At 39.8% G+C, this 17,974-nt stretch overlaps 1 protein-coding gene across 1 annotated transcript in view; it reads left to right on the forward strand.

Annotated features, from left to right (window-relative positions):
• Window positions 1-17,974, forward strand: part of LOC139736228 (sphingomyelin phosphodiesterase 3-like) — a 103,531-nt gene that overhangs the window by 43,284 nt on the left and 42,273 nt on the right. Inside the window, exon 2 of the mRNA XM_071646960.1 lies at window positions 14,640-14,715. Coding sequence (XP_071503061.1) covers window positions 14,640-14,715 — 76 coding nt within the window. The remainder of the gene's footprint in view (window positions 1-14,639; window positions 14,716-17,974) is intronic.

Genomic DNA, 17,974 nt, shown 5'->3' on the forward strand with positions numbered 1-17,974 from the left:
GAGCCCGTACTTCAAAATCTTCAAAAATGGACTTATCGGTTTTTGCGAACAAACTCTTCATTATTATTTCGCTTTGAAATAAATGGGGGCGCATCGGGCGCAACTGCTGGCAATTATTGGCAGCAACGTTAGGAGAATGGCATAACGATTCAATGCGAGCGAGCGAAGCGAGCAAGCTTGAAAATTTTGACATTCTACAGTCCCAAAACTCCCGTTTGTAGCTATATCTTTCGCTATGGAAATTAAGGGGGGGCATCGGACGCAACTGCTGGCAATTACTGGCAGCAACATTAGGAGAGTGGCATAACGATTCACTGCGAGCGAGCAAAGTGAGCGAGCTTGAGAATTTTGACATTTTACAGTCTAAAAACTCCCGTTTGTAGCTGTATCTTTTGCTTTGGAAATTAAGGGGGGGCATCGGACGCAAGCAATTACTGGCAGCAACATTAGGAGAGTGGCATAACGATTCAATGCGAGCGAGCTTGAAATTTTTGACATTTTACAGTCCCCAAACTCTCATTTGTAGCTATATTTATCTTTCGCTTTGGAAATGAAGGGGTGGGGGCATCGGGCGCAACTACTGGCAATTACTGTCAGCAACATTAGGAGAATGGCATAACGATTCAATGCGAGCGAGCGAAGCGAGCGAGCTTGAAAATTTTGACATTCTAGAGTCCAACAACTGCCGTCGTAGCTATGTTTTTCGCTTTAGAAATTAAGGGGGAGGCGCACCGGGCTCAACTGCTGGATGCGAGCGAGCGAAGCGAGTGAGCTTGAAAATTTTGACATTTTACAGTCCAAAAGCTGCCGTTTGTAGCCATATTTTTCCCTTTTATTCATATATATACATATTTATCTTATTTTCTTTGTTTATTCATTTATTTTTATTATCATTATTATTATCATTTTTATTTATTTATTTATTTTTTTTTTTTTTGGGGGGGGGGCTTTTTGGGGGGGCAAAAATGCGTTTTGCCCCCCCACTTTTTGGATTGGGGGGGCGGCCGCCCCCCCTGCCCCCCCACTTCCGGCGCCTATGGGGGGGGGGGGTTGCGCTCCCGCTGCCTCCCCTTTAATTTTTTTCTTTTTATTTCTTTTATCTTAAAAAACCCCCAAAAGATCAAAGGGGGAGGACGCTAGCCCGGTCCCCCCCCCCCCCCATCCGCCACTGTGATAGCTTGTATTGTGTATGTCCCTTGAGGAAAGTAAGACAGGGGATACTAATCGAGAAATGTGGAGAAAGGCGGCATAGACAGATGCATGGATTATACACACATAAACACCAACATGCACAGAATGAACGTGATACACACACACATGTACAGACACTGGCAGACATGCCCAATACTCAACAGTTCTTCGATCTACGCAAAGTTAGAGAACCCAATACAAACAACACGACAGTTATTGAGGCAAAATATTCTTTCACTGTTTCATTTATTTAAAAAAGTCAAGATACAACTACACCTACACCATTTTTTAAAATCTGGTATGTGCTTGTTTGTTGTCTGCCATTTTCTTCTCTGTTGTCATGTTTGAACATGTATATACATGTATATATCTATCTTGTCATTTTTGAAGCGCCTTGAGCGCTGAAAGGTGGACCTGTGCGCGATACAAGTAGCCACTATTATGATTATGATTATCATTTATTGCATTCTTCCGTATTAAGCCATCAACGCTTTCGTGTCTTGCTTGTTGATCTTGTTCTTTATATGAGACATTAATAAGTGAGAGTGGTTATGTGTCTTTGACAATATCAAAACATTTTATCTATAGGGTGCATTCCTAATAAGTTTGCCTGAATCCGACCCATCCCCCTTTTTTTTTCGTAGCACCATCTTCTTCCACCACCACTCTTTACCTATGACACCCTTTGACTCCCCTCTCTAGGCAAGCGATCTGCAGTCAGCGTGATCCATTGTAGACACGTCTTCTCATCCATTATGGATGGACAGTAGAGAAGGAACGGAGGAGGGAATCCGCTCTCCCGCACCCACTTTTACATCCGAATTAATCGCGATTTGGCGGGAAAGAGAGCTATTCATGCGTATTCGTTTGTGTATGCGAGTGTGTGTATTTGTGTTTGTTTTTCTTACCTCTTCCTGTAGGCGGGAACGAACCGTTCTTCATGCACCTGTCCGTACACAAGGACACCTATACCTATACAGTTTGAGCTTAATATTTAATTCTTCAGCGCACTACACACATACACACACACAAACAGAGAGAGAGAGAGGGAGAGAGAGAGAGAGAGAGAGAGAGAGAGAGAGAGAAAGTAATATTCATTATTTTGAATGCATTAGGTAACCTATTGTTTCTCAGTGTCATCTAATTGACTAACATCAGGTGCTTCAGGTCACATGAGTCTATACTTGTCATCCTGCAGTTAGTTTGATCAAGAATGTACATGTATACGTGTGATATCTCCTTGGTTTGATTCCCTTGTTGTCCTTCTATACCATATAATCGTGAATAGAAGTTGATTGAAAACCAAATGATGATAATAATTGATTGCATCAGTTATGTCCATTTTTTCCCCTAGCTGCTCTATGAAGTCATGTTATTGTTCATATTATCAAAATGGCTGCTCCGTAAAATACAGACGGAAGTCATTACATGAATGTCACACGCCATGTCCGTGTACATTTTCATGCCGTCCGACATACTGTTATTATTATAATGTATTCTTTTTCTCAACTGCGAACTATCAGTACATGCCACGTGATGTAGAATTTGTTTACTGGTGTATGAAGTCCCACGTATACCCTTTCGCTCACGCAGTTTGGCAGGAAAAATTATACCCCTCATCGAGGAGTGAATCAGTCACATTACGACAAACACTCCTACGTTCTTACATTTTGACCCGAAATAGCTGTTTTCGATTAACGCAGCCTCATTTTAGAGTCTGAAGATGATAGTGATTTACGGGAAGGAGGTTGATTCATTGACTCTCCTTTAACTAGTTGTCTGCAAGAATACTTATGAAGTTACTGAAGTTATTTACGTTATGTCTGCGAAGGTGCGTGTTTGTATGTTTGTGTGAGTGAGTGAGTGAGTGTGTGTGTGTGTGTTTGTGTGTGTGTGTGTGTGTGTGCGTGTGTGTGCGTGTGTGTGTGTGTGTGTGTGTGTGTGTGCCATTGTAAAATGATGCTAGCAGAGCAATTATTGTTATGAAGGAATTGAAGACATAACTCTGTTACAAAATGAACAGTCTGACCCTGTCGATCTCACCTGTAACTATGCTGCATACGATTTCGAGAGTATCTCAAAGCTCTGAGTATTGACAGGGTTAATGTGCGTCGTACGTAAAGAGACTGGTGAAATGGAAATGCCTTGCTATTGCTGTCTAAATACAGCTCTTAGCAGGTATACACACCGCACTTTTGTGGTTAGCCCTTGTTTGATCGACTGTACGAAACAACAGACAGAAAGAGGGAGAGAGACCTTCCTATTATACACACAAAAGTATAAGCACAAGTCTCTCGATACTGTTGTACAAATGAAACAATTCCATGGGAAATTCTTGGGAAATCACGGTAACAGTGTTTTATGTTTCGTCTAGATGAGCTGTTAAATACATTGAGGTGAAAGAAACCTGTGTGCAATGACAAAACGGTTATAGGACTAGACATAACCCGCAGTGTTGCATGTGCTAGAAACTATAATCTATAAGTACACGTCGCGCGGCTATTCTCGGCTAATTCCCGCTAAGGGGTGTATGGAAAGGGGCCCGCTGTAATACGTACACATCTTGGTGAGATTACGGGTGCGTCTAGGCACTCAATCAAGGGATCCGCTCTCGGTGCTCGAATAAAAGCAGGAAAGCCGCGTCTATCCCTATCGTTTGAGAGAACTGATACAGAACGTGATTGGGTAGGTTCACAAGAAACAGTGACAGTATTGAAGAATCCTTGGTAAGATGTGCTGCGGGTTAAAATGTACTTTGATAACGAAGCTAGTGCGTTTCTTCATCCTATTGTCAAGCAAAACGATTCTGGCTAAGTCTGCCATCCCGCATTAACAATTACTTTATACAAGTCTGTACAGGTGGAGTAGTGTGCCTACTTATTAAAGTCAACTCGAGGCTACACTTGCATTAGTGCAGTTTATAATTTACTATCGTCAGTAAATGGCGGAAATATCTTCAATAGGATTTTTAAATTGGCACGCGAATAAGAAAAAGGCGTATCACTTTCCACGGTGCCTTGCTGTTCCGACGAGTCAGGGTGTTTTGTGATTTAGCTACATCTCGTTCTTTACATTTGCGATGATTTTTAGCGAAGGGAGAGAGTCGAAAGCTTCAAAATCTGCGTGGAAGACGTGTTTTCACTGCAGATGATAAGTTGGCGAGACAATCTAGTGAAGTACCCTTTAAAAGCAACCATCAGAAGAGTGTGAAAGTGGCTGGGATGTTGGCTCGAGCCCCATTCGGAGCGCGGGCACGAACGGAACACGGCCCCTCGGGTGCTGCAAGCGGCGTCGGGACGTATTGAGTTAGCCATATAATAAGGTCATTACATAGACGTGTGAGATTCATTTCACATTAAAGGGTGACAGCGGCTTGCTCGTGCAAGAGGATTCCTCGCTAAATGAAAAAAAGAAAAGGAAGAAGAAGGAAAAACAAGTTTGTTTCATTGTGCTCTGTGTATCAAAAAAAAAACGAGGTCTTCATCGAATTGACGTAACAACAATATGTTATAGACAGAAACACATCGATTACAAACAACATGGATGTAAGTCTTCGGCCAGTGGTATAATGTACAAAGGAAATGTCAAGATGTTCAAAAGCATGTGACTGTAACTAATTGATGCCTATGCTTATAGCACTTCAGTATTGTTCATATATTCCATAATTATGTAGGCATACTAATGTCAAGAAGACCCTTGTAACATGTCTTACAATGTGCGAAAGGAACTTGGCATGATTACAAATGTTAACCCTCATCAGTGCTTACCGGACATGATAAATAATATCAACTCTTTCAGAACGCCTAGATATCTTAAAATGCAATTAGGATTGTGTATCAACAAAGTGACGACGGTAATGACAGATTGAATGACGTCTAATTACGCACAATCGCAGGTGGTCGTAGAAAAAAAAAACAGCCAGCACAATGCCGTTCTTATTGGCAGCACCAGATCTTGTGGTTGGTTTCTTTCTAATTCTACAATTACTATTAACTCGTATCAGTCCAAGCAACTACCCTGTGAAGGATAACGCCGAAATACCCTATAGAGGATAAAACGGGAGAACCGAGCGAGCTCGCCGAACTTGGCTCAGTGCCAAGAGAATCGCCTTCACGTGTAAAGTCTATGGGAACCGACAAAACCGCTTCGACATGCGTGTGTTTAAACACACACCGTGTATTTTGCTCCCCGCGAATTGCGCTCGTTTTCCCTTAGAGAGAAGATCATTAGTCTTTCCTTTCATAGACCCTTTTTAAGGATAATCCGCGGGGAGCAAAATTCACACGCTCTCTGTCATAGCACAACATGTTCGAAAATTTTGTCCCCTTAGCCTCATTCAATCCGGCCTGAATTTTTCAGGCTATCGCTACTGAAACAGAAAAACGCGCACACACCGCGTGCCTCCGTGCAGTTAGCCCACGTGGAATGGTGATCGTATTACTCTCTGGCTCGCCTTGCTTGCTTGGTTGCCACTTTCGTGGGCTAACGTTGGCTGCTGTACGAAGGAAGCTCGCTCATCTCACATTCGTTATAATGTACATGTAATCACAACTGTAAAATTTGGAAACACATTATGTAGGATGAAATCAATGCTTACATCTTTATAGTATGATCTTCAGGGACATTAAAAGATGGTATCAACGCAGTTTATCAGAAAAATCAAATGTGCATTGATTACGTCCCTGCGTCGATCTTGAGAAAGTGCTGTGACATTGCACTCTCGCTCGGCAGTGTCTGCTGTGGAAAATCACTGTGAAACACATACCTCCCTGCATACACATACCATCCAGGCCCTAATCAACCGGTGGGGGTGGGGGAGTAATGTTGTTTTTGTGTTTTTATCTTAATTCCTTAGTCGGGTTTCCTCGATACCAGTCAGCTAGCTGCCACTGAGACCATACACGGTTCAGTTTATCCCTGTGCACTAACTAGGCAGAATTATTCAAATCTCTTTCCACCTCCCTGATGGTATGGAATATACGCTGTCATGACTGCATCGATAACATTTTTTGAAGACTAAGATGGCGTTTTGTGTTATATCTACTTGGGACTGTGATAGTGTCATAACTGAAAATACAGCTGTAGTTCCAGTTGAGGAGATGTGTGATACCATCGCGTCTTTACAGTTCGGCGAGTGTACCGGCCACGGGCAGGTAGGAGAACGAAATCCATTCAGTTGCCAAAACTGGGTTTTGAAATTGCGTTTGATCGTCTATAGAAGATGTTCTTACTCTTATATTATAGATGCGTATGTCCACACTGCAGATGGCTGTTTTCTCAGTCACAGAGCGGTGCGTTTTGATACTGGATGTGACTATTAAATACAGATTTAATAATTGATACATCATGAACATGATTTGAAAAGAAAAAAAAATGGTTATACGTTATTCTCAAGATACAAGTCACAACTGTATCTTGAAACTCGAAATCAACACGTTCTGAATGATGCCAGTTTTCGTTTTGTTTTTGCTTTTGATGTTGTTGACACCCTTGTTGTTTTTGCCGTGGGTGCTTGTGCTTGTATGCGTACGTGAGTGTGGGGGGGGGGACTGTGTATTTTGCTTATTTTTCGTGGTATCATCATGCAACGACTATGTGCACTTAGTGTGGTTTTCGATTTGTGCAAATTGTTGAAACCATCTTAGCGCGGGTTACTACAATACTTGGTGGATGTGAAGACTGTGTGTGGTATCTCCCCGGCTGGTATGTGGCGCTGCGACTTGTCCGGCCTGCATGTGGGTGTACAAGGCCACCCAGCTCACTGCAAGCGTGCAGCGCTCGCACGAGCCAGCAAAATCCGCAGAATTTCCAGTCATAAATCGGAACGACCGGCAATGAGAATAGAGATAACGATCGCAACGCTTCGTTGAGCCGCTGAATAGCCCTGAGAGGGTATTTCAGGTTTATCCCTCACAGGGTACTTGCTTGGACTGTCGTATACTTCTCGGTGAAACATCCGACTACTTTTCTTTCCCTACTTGTTTGTTGTCGTTTTTCACTTCCTTTTCACTCTTCTGCTGTACATCCATGTCATTCGTCTGTAGTTCGTGTCATCTCCCCCCAAAAACAAGTATCATGTATCATCGAATACCTTGTCATAACGTAACTAGGGCAGATCGAGATAGACGCGTCACTGCTGAAATCGAACCCTAATTAATCCCGTCCTGTCATCAAAGGTATGAGTTTGTGCATTTGTCTCATTTGTTTGTTTGTGTGTGCGTGTGTGCGTGTGTGCATGTGTGTGCATGTGTGCGTGTGTGCATGTGTGTGCATGTGTGTGTGTGTGTGTGTGTGTGTGAAAGGGAGGAAGAGAGAGACAGAGAGAAAGAGGAGAGAGAGAGGGAGACTGCCGGTCGATTCTCACGATGACATGTTGGTCTAGTCAAAAGATAATGAACATGATGAGGAATCCTATTTCGTTACATCGAATATTTACACGAATATGAATATATTATATATTGTATATATATAATATATGTACATATATATATATATATATATATATATATATATATCCGTTTAGATATATCCGTCGGGAATATGTAGTTTGTTGATCGCGACAGCGTGAAACCGCCGGTAGCAGACAAGGTACCAAAACACAGGTACGCCTATATATATATATATATATATATATATATATATATATATATATATAGCAGATGCGCATATGACATAATCATCATTTATCAATCAAAATGTAGTATGCGTAATTGGGGATTGACGTGATCAAGCACAAGGAATTCGAAGAGTATTGGCAGAGTAGTGAGAAAATACAAAAGAAGAACGAATTGTTGCAAAAAGCGAAATGTTGCAAAAACATGGCTGAAGATGCTAGTCCATTGATAAGGAAGATGTCGGTCAAAATAAAGAAATGAACACGACAATGATTCAACCTAAAAGAGTTTGATCATAATCAAATAGTGCATCATGATTGGAAACCATGACATTACCGTAGTTTGAAACCTCAACATTCTCAATCAAAGCAATACAAGATGTCCAAGGCCAAGGCACTTCTTGGCAGACGATTCCCTTTAAACATGACTACCCGCTATTCAACGTCTGTATGACAAGGGAGGCGGTGGTTTGAGCAGAAAGCTCTGTATGGATTTTTACGTACGGGCGCCTGCAAAACCCGTTTGGCTCTGCACACACATTTAGTCTAATGAAAAGTGATGTGCGGTGTCAAGAGAGATCAATCTTAGCGCGTGCTAACTTGAGTGGGGTAAGACGGCAATGTTAGTCTAATATACGCTCATAAAGTTCGCTGTTATAAGAACAATATTGGTGAGCAAGGGGGTCGCGCGACCCAGGATCGAAGTGTTCCAGTATGCTGGCTATGAGGGGTGGGGGGATGTTAGAAAATATGTGTTAATAAACGTGGGAACATAATTATTTCTTAACTTTGTTTGGAGATTATGTCTAACTCTGTCTAACAAGGCAGATTAATACGATATTAACACAACAAGAGCACTCCGCTTTTCGTAGTTGGTTCATGGTGCGATCCGAAGGGTTGTTCATAATGTGAGTAAGAACATTATACATTTTCCTCTTTCTTAGGTAGTCATTATTTCTTTCTTAGCATGGCATATAAATCTTTTACGAGAAAAAACTGTTTGTTTGACACAGAACTGCCACCAGTAGTCCACTTTCATCATTAGCACATCAACTCCATGGCAACAAAACACTTGAGTTACTCTTTAGCCGCGATGCATGCAAAGTAAATGTGCCAGTAGGCCATTTTGCGCCAATACCAATCTTCGTCATTGTCTGTGAAGCTGGGAGTGCCTGTGAGGCCCACCTAGCAAACCTAGATTGTTTTACACAGGTCACGTATCGTAATATTTCAGGTACTTGCTTCTCTCATGCTATCCCCCTCTCTCTCTGTTCATGATTGTCCTTTTATTCACTTACATACATCCCCCATGCACATAGACCCACCCACCCACACATACACAAACGCACACCCATTGCAAACGCATCGTCATCTCCTTACTAAAGCTTAATTACCTGTGATAATAATGGTCCTCATAAGCTCTTGAGTTTACTGTATTTAATTTGTAAGTGTGTGTTATAAGCTTGCTTAAAGTAATGTCTACCTGCAAACATGGCAAAGAAGAGACTAGATGCCAATGAATACGATTGAGGTAAAAAAGAAACTTCTAAAAAACATTCACTGTCCTATGTCTAGTCAGTTCACGTTATGCAAATCATTACGGATAATTCAAAATCACTATAATGTAAGGCTAGTCAGCACTCTCTTCACTGCCGATGTTCCTGGCATTAAGTGTAAACTCAGGGAAGATACGCCCAGCAGGTGTCAGTCAATTTTCTTCGACCTGCGGAGCAATTAGTGGTGAGTGCGTTCCTAGATAACTGATAATATTCGTCAATCACACTTTGTCACAGCGGTAGGCTGACCCCATTAAAGGATTTAGCTCTCATATACAAGATATTCAGATTTGTGAAAAAGCATGAACAAGAATTGACACTCAACTCGTCGGTCCAAACTTACATAAGCGTGACTTTCAATTGAAAAGGGATCACTACCGTTGTGATGGCTTCTTTACACTTTTTAGTAAAAAAAAAAATGAAAGATAAGTGCTATCTAAGTACTCACTTCAGGATGTTAACATATGGGCCAGCGTTTCGATTCATCGTTATAAAAGTGGAATGATTATCATAATAAATTTATTGCAATACTGCTACAAAGCATCGCATTCGGTCAATCATCGACATACTCATAATTTGCGCAGTTCTAAGGACACTCTTCTTTTACAGATTCCAACATGTAAAACAAAAGTAACATTGGGAGAGAGAGCATTTGCCTGTGCAGCTCCCAAACTCTGGAATGATCTAACATTAGAAGTCCGGAAATCCCCAACAGTAGCAGTCTTTAAATCACGACGCAAACACATCTTTTCATTTAACTGTTCGTTATTATCAAGCACATCAGAAGCTTTTGCAGCGCAGAAGAATATATGTCTATAGGTTTTGCGCTTTATAAATTGATATATTATTATTATTATTATTATTATATTAAAGTATAAAGGTTAGTGTCTGCCGTCTCTTAGTCCAAATACATCATTATGCTGGATTCTTACATAATGATCAATGAAAAAAGATTATGACCACATGAGTGTGTATATCATACATGATTCGTAGAATCTCTGTTTTGATCAACTTGATAAACCCCTCTTCGTTTTTTCATCTCATTACATTAAAATTCACACATTTTACCTTTAATGAGAAACAATGATTACGAAGGTCTAAGCCAACCCAAGCAGTCCGCGTGAGAGCGATTATGAGACACTTATTGTGAGAGCCAATATCATAAAGCCCTTTCCATTAGTCATGTCCATTTCAACTTGATTTCTGTTGCCATGATGTTCCCTTGGCCAAGAATCAATTACCAGTCAAAAGCAATTCCTAGTGCGCAATTCCTATTACTGCAAATTCCTTTTAGAAAGTAGTCCTAAATTGTTGGCTGTGTCCCGGATAAGAATAGATACCCACTATACAATGTAAATCGATCTTCAATCTGCAAAAATCCTTCAAAGAGCTTGGAATTCAATCTGAAAGCGTATCGATCTTAATTTTGCAATGTGCTCTATGCATGCCTTAGGAAGAAGTGTGAGGTGTGTGGCAATTTTCAATAAATTTATAAATGATGATGACCAAAAAACATGCAGTGAAATAGGCCAAGCAGGACTTATTAGGACCTTCAGACATATTTGTAACTAGGTATACTCAAAGGCTGATACGCAAACGGGGGTTGTTTCGAGTTCTTTCTCATTTTCACTTGTTACTATAAGTTTATTATTTAGTTAAGTTTGTCTTTTGGATCTTTTTTTTCACAGGTGGTTCAGTGCTATGACATCTCTGAATGTCTGATGTCCGATTTTCATTTTACAAATTTGTTTCTTGCCAGCCAAATATGTTCGTTTAAAAAGTGAAATTAACTGAGTGATTGAAACATGATGTCAAGAAAACCATAAAAAACAGAGGCTACTTACGAAGTGGTGGCCTTGTATCTTATGCTCTTCCATGTAGAAGAGATTAGCCATCATGAGCCAACTGCATGCAAGTAACTGACGGGGTTGTTAAGAAGCGTATGCATACATGTAAGATAAACACAATGGCGTTAACTTTCCTCACGGTGTATTGTAGGTATATTAAAGGAGACCTCCAAATGATTTTTAGACTTTTTTCCCGTTTGAACATCAATACATTGGTTATACTGGGTACAGAGTTTTAAAATTGACAGTGATTGTAGGATGAGGAATTGAAATGTTTTCAAAATTCATAACAAACTACAATGAACGAAGATGATGACATTGCAGCTTCACATAAGAATGCATCTGGATGCTCAAGGAAGCAGAACAAAAGAAGAAATCATGCATAAATTTTAGACAGATGAAATTGTTGAACAGAGCAAGTGATGTTGTAATTGAATTACATTGCTACTTTATAATGGAATGTGTGAGCCTCTATGTCACCATCATTATTCAGTGTATCATGTTTCGGATTTTAAAAAGTATGGATTTATCTGCTCAATGACCATAATAAATTCCGCAAATCTATAGATGGCACTATATCGATTTATGGTCTACATAATGTGAAATTAAATTGTCTGGAATGCCTCTTCAAATTGATAGCATACGCTTGATAGGATTCCTTTGATTTGCACACACACACACACACACACACACACACACACACACACACACACACACGTACACGTACAAGTCATCATTATATGTACAAAATATAAAACATACAATTAGCATTTCAGCATTGCCAGAAATATTTTGTGCTCGGCCTGAAAGCTTCTGCAAGAAAACCAGGAAGCCAGACCGAGATATTCGATACGCCGCTGCCAGGATAAAAGGCGCCAAAATGTGGTCGCAAGGATTGCCTTTCTAGGGGTGGGAGTAGAAAAAACAAAGATGAGAGACCGCTCGCCAGCCACCGAGCGACAACGTGTGACGCTACAGGCTACAGGGAATACGTCGTGTATGTGTGTTGGACGCAGAGGCGTCGAACTGTTTTGACATTTTGAGGGAATTTAAGGCTGCAGTTAGAGAAGAGGAGAAGGGAGGGGGAGAGAGGAGAGGGGAGAGCATGGGTGGAAATTTTGTTCGAAAGGTTGGTAAGTGATCAGAGAGGATTTTTCGAAGGTGACTGGGCTTCTCCCTGAATGAGAATGCGCGCTTCAAGGTGAATTTAGAAATATTGAACGGTTAATGGTCTTCCGATTTATTTAGTTCGATTTTTGCTCGATTTTTTTTTTTTTGGTAAGCATTGTAATGAATCCTTGCCGAATACACTAAAATGGCATAATTTCTCAAGTCAAGTATGATGATGATTATGATTTTATGTTATAATGATAACGATGATAATATCTTATGAAAATATAGTGATGGTAATGACAAAATCATTGATATGATAATGCGATAGCAATAATTGTGATAAAATGAAACTGAGGAATAAGAAAGAGAGCGGAGGAATAGGACATTTAAAAGGATGATACTGACATAATTTTTAATGAAATCATTCACAGAATCATCAAGTCTACCCTTGAATAAGTATGCAAGACTAGTGTTCCTTTCTCTGATAGAAAGTGACATGTGTCAAATATGTACGAAGTTCAATATGATTGCCGGCTGAAACAGTAGAGTTTGAAATGTCTTACGCATCTGGCAATCGACTCCACAGCTGCCAGATATTGACAGGTGGTTTATTCCTAGGAAGACAGAAATACCATCAGAATATGCAGGAAAAAATTAAGAAGAAGTAATCTAGATGGCAGAGTATGTCTTGGAGACTCTTTTCCACGCAATGGGTTTGGTTGTTGTTGTTGTGTGTTGTTGTTTTCTCTTTTGGTCTCCCACGAAAGGCTAGCCTGACAGGCGAAGCGACTTCTGGGTTTATTGGCTGCATAACTTTGGTCCTCGGCCTGATTCTTCGCACACTTTATGATTTGATTTCCTGACGCTTTCGTCAACAGAATTGCAATTACCCGACTGCAAATTGCATTTCCAGGTTGCAATTTGGTATTTTATGAATTGCAATAGAACTTGTGCGGTATACGTATAGGCAAAAGCCGCTGCGGAATGGAATGATGCACTCTGCAGGTAATGGAGAAGATGAGGGGAGGGTAAGGGGTCGACAGGTGTCTACATCGAGATTATTTTTACCTAACGCAAGTTGCACTTCTCCTTTAGCTATTTTTTTTTTTTTGCGAGTTAGTGCACCCTCGATGACCTTTCTTCTTTTAGTTTGTTCTTAACATTGTCACTCCTTCTCACAATCAAAGTTTGTTTTGTTTGGTGATTAATTTCAAGTGTAATCAAAGTTCCTCAGGTAAATTCTTCTTTTTTAATCCGAAGTGTCGCCAAACCGGTGACCAATTATTTTTGGCGTGGGCCACTGTACGCTTAATCTTAGCTCCCGTATATCTGTCACAAACACGAGAAGACGGTTGAGTTTCCTACTTAAACACGTCCCACAAAAGGGGAAAAAGTCAGAGAGAAGTGGAAAGTCGGTCAAACATATCACGGGAATCCCGGCGACGTGGGAAATAAATACGGGGGGAAGGATACGCCTCTTCACATGATCACTGATTGTGACGTCAGCAGCTGGGACATATCTAATGTTGTCCCGACGGCTTAAAACTAAATTTAGACTTTCTCCTTGCTTGCCAGACCGCTCCAGCTGTGGTGCTGTTTAAGATATGGTGTGATTCGAAAAGACGACTCCCGATGCAGATATCATCACGTGACCTACCACGGCTCATCAATCATCTTATATACAGAGGCACAGTCTCTCTTTCCAGATTACAATTGGTCCGGCGAGCGAATCAAACAGCAAAAATTTCTTCCAGTGTGTAATATTAGGCCTGTCCTCTCGATGTAAATCAAGAGTGTTTCTACGTGTGTATATTTTCCGGCTATTTTGTTTGGGTGATTTTTTTTTCTTTTGGCATATAAGCCGTCATTTCATTGCACTTTCTCAAAATTGAAGACAGAGAGAAAGAAATGAATGTTTCTAAACTCTGATTTTATGACAAGCTCCATTTTCCCTTCTTGTTCTTCGAATCGAGAGGACATTGTACAACAGAGGTACAGAGTTTATTACCTAACGGTTCAACAGCAACAGCAACACGAAGCCTGATTTTGATTGAATGATGAATTCGGACCTTCAAATGTTTGAAATTTGCTCAGAAAAGTAGGAAAGCCACTGCTTCTATCCCCTATTAAGGCGAAACTTGCAGTACCACGCATTTTTAAAATGTCTCCCGTATTTTTTTTCCCTTTCTTCTTGCCATGGATTCGTCTGCTTTGCTATATATGTTATGTCCTCTCTGATTTCTAGAATGTTTCATATTCCTCCAGTAACACTTCTCACTTTATATTGAGCAGAATTCGTCTTTTCGTTTACTTTTCCAGGTCCATTTGGGACGAAGCGAAGAGGGGCATCCTATAGTTGGCTACGTGGCGATCACACAATTACAGGCTGCACAAGGTAATAACAATACAAATTCACGCGCTACTAATTGACTACAATGATAGAATTAAATGGATGAAATGAAATTCACAGTTAATGTTACAACTTAATAATGATTGATTAATTCATGAATATGTGAGAATCTTAATCAAATTTACATTAACTGATTCTTAGAATTGTGTAGCGAAATTCAAATCTAAACTGCATATATTACATATTCAATTGCGCTTGTTGGATAATACAAGAAATTTGAAAAAAAAGCGCCAAATCTTTCTTGAGGTATTTGTCACTGCCTTACAAAATAATTCTGCATTTTTGTTAATTTTTATGCCTCCGCCACGAAGTGGTGCCGGAGGCATTATGTTTTCGGGTTGTCCGTCCGTCCGTCCTTCCGTCCGTCTGTAATGAATTTTGTGGACAGGGTAACTATCAAAACCTTTTGAGGTATCCTAATGAAACTTGGCATGTATGTGTATTAGGGGATGAAGTTGTGCCTATCAACTTTTGGGTGCACATGCTCAAGGTCAAAGGTCAAAAGGTCAAGGTCAAATGCTTAAAATTTCACTATTTCCCGCATATCTATGCAATCCCTGAAGATATTTTCTTGAAACTTAGTGTATACATGTATTACCCAATTAAGATTCTCTGGTGAAAGTTTGGGGTCATGAGGTCAAAAGGTCAAAGGTCAAAAGGTCAAGTAAAATGTTAAAATTTCACTTTTTTCTCTTATCTTGGAAATTGTTCAAGGTATCTTTATGGAACAAAATATATATGCATGTACTGACTGGCAGTGGTTATCTTTGGAATTTGGGGTTCATGGGATCAAAGGTCAGGGGTCAAAGGTCAAGGGCAATACTTCAAAATTGTACTATTTTCCTTATATTTATGCAATGCCAGCAGGATTATTTTTTTCAAACTTGATGTATGCATGTATAACCCATTAGAGATTCTCTGGGATTTCTTTTTTTTTTGCCAAGAAGGTCAAAGGTCAAAAGGTCAAAGATCAAGTGAAAGTGCTGAACTTACTTCTTTCTCCATATCTCGGAAGTGGCTCAAGTTATCTTTAAACTTAGTATATATTTATGTATACCTGCCTGACAGTGATTCTCTTATGAATCAAAGGCCAGATGAAAATGATAACAATTTACTGTTCAACACAGAAATTGCACTTTTTTCCCATACCTTGAAAATTACTCAAGTGCGTAAACTTATGAAAGGGTCAAAGTCGAAGTTAAAGTTCTTAAATCCCCAAATACATGCTCTCCTATTCATCCAATTAAACATAGGTCAAGGAAGGTGAACATTCGATACATTTGTGACAGACATGTCGTTTTAATATTTTGCCAATTTTGTGAAAATGTAATCACACATTGTCCACATGTACTATAGACCTATTAGGAGAATCATGCAGTATGGCGGAGGCATACCAGTCGCCATAGCGACATTTCTAGTTATTTATTATTATTTGCTTTTTACTGAGGGTAACTGGTAGAGTATTTCTAAATCCCTAGCTTATTTTGTCTAGCATCTTTACGTTGAGTTGCATTATCAGATAACTGTTTTGGAGAATGCTCTCTCTGTCTCTCTGTCTCTCTCTCTCTCTCGCTCTCTCTCTCTCTCTCGTCACAGAAATTGTAACAAATATCAAATATTTATCTTCATTCAATTTAATTCAGTTCAAGTTAAATCGATTCAATCTACTTTGCAAATCTATTTTCCCTTCAACAGAACATAACATGATAATATAGAAGATACGTACACATGCATGGTCGCTGATTTAATGTGTTTTAGTTAAAACCAACAAAGTTTGCGGCAATTTTGCTGGCAATGATGAGTATATTACTTATTCAAAACAATGGCAAATTATGCACGAGATATATTTCCTTTCACACGTTCTTTTAGCCACCTAAGATCATGAGATTCGTCCACTATCTTTGTTAGTATAGAAATGCATCAGATAACCCAATGTTTAGCTGATTATACTTGAGGGAACTGAGGAGATATACGTCTTCAACATGTTCAATACGTAGAGACATTTTTTTTTATTTACTTCTATCGAGAGAACACTACATGTCTATCCAAAGCATTCAAAGATTAAACGAGACTTCGTCGTTTTGTTTGACAAACACCGGTTAGCCAGGACCTCACTTTTCGATCATCTCCAATAGAGCGGACTTAAGGATGTACTTTGGAGTGGTAGAAGGTGGTCATAAAACGAATCTCGAGGTGAAATAGGGCGGTGCAGAAAAGTTTATATTAAATCCAAGGATACAAACAATGACAGTTCTCATATGTCTTTGCTTTTGCGAATGAAAATGCGCATGGACCTCGTAAAAACCATGAACTGTATCATGAAGGAAGTTTGCCATTAAAGCGCCCTTGTTTGTCAATTGGTGGGTAAGGTTCCATGCAGGTCTATCAATGGATAAGTTTAAAGTGAGTGGGTGGGAGGTTGCGAAAATGATGCAGAATGCAGTCTCATCATTGAAAATCCTCCTCCCCCCCCCCCTAATTTGATATAGTCAATTTCATACTGCAAAAAAAAAAAACACAGGCACTTCTCTGTAGTAAAAGCATAGGCGATGCCGTTGATATTAATGAATAGATTGGAATTAAACACGTTTCATCTCAGTCGTAGGCAAGTTTTTTTTTTTTAAATCCATAACTTCTTTGTATTATGGCAGCATTTTTTATGATACTCTCATGACAATTATCATCATGTGAATATAAATGATTTTGCTTTATTTTCAGCATCAAATTGTACATGGAGTTGCGTTGCAACCCACGTGAGTCAAATATCATTGTACCATAAATACACATCATATATTGTCATTCACAGACCAATGTCATAATATCAATCGAGAAATACGTACAACATCTCTCCTTTGAGAGCTGTTCCAACTCTTAAAAAAAAAGAAATCTTAACAACTTGCAAGAAATGAAGAAGTACAGATTTAACGTCTTCTCTGAAAATCTTATTTTGACTTTAGTAAGGGAATATTTTGGCGGCGGAAATGACTTATATAGTATGAATCTATTGATCTAAAAAAAGATAGGTCACTTTTTCAGCAAGTATAGCGACGCCACAAAAAAAAAGGAGGGGGACTCGCAGACCTAACACACTCAAACACACACATGCACACTACAAATACACACATCAACAGACGACGGCACTGAAGCCAATTCGATGCTTCCGCGTTGGATTGAAATCAAACGCTCGCGAAACTGTAAATCAAAAACTCCCTCCCAATCAGCGTAATTAGGGCTGATGGAAAGA

The sequence above is a fragment of the Diadema antillarum genome, unplaced genomic scaffold (assembly GCF_040938485.1).
Source record: "Diadema antillarum isolate AM-2024a unplaced genomic scaffold, OU_Dant_1.0 seq00000633_RagTag, whole genome shotgun sequence".
NCBI classification, from domain to species: domain Eukaryota; kingdom Metazoa; phylum Echinodermata; class Echinoidea; order Diadematoida; family Diadematidae; genus Diadema; species Diadema antillarum.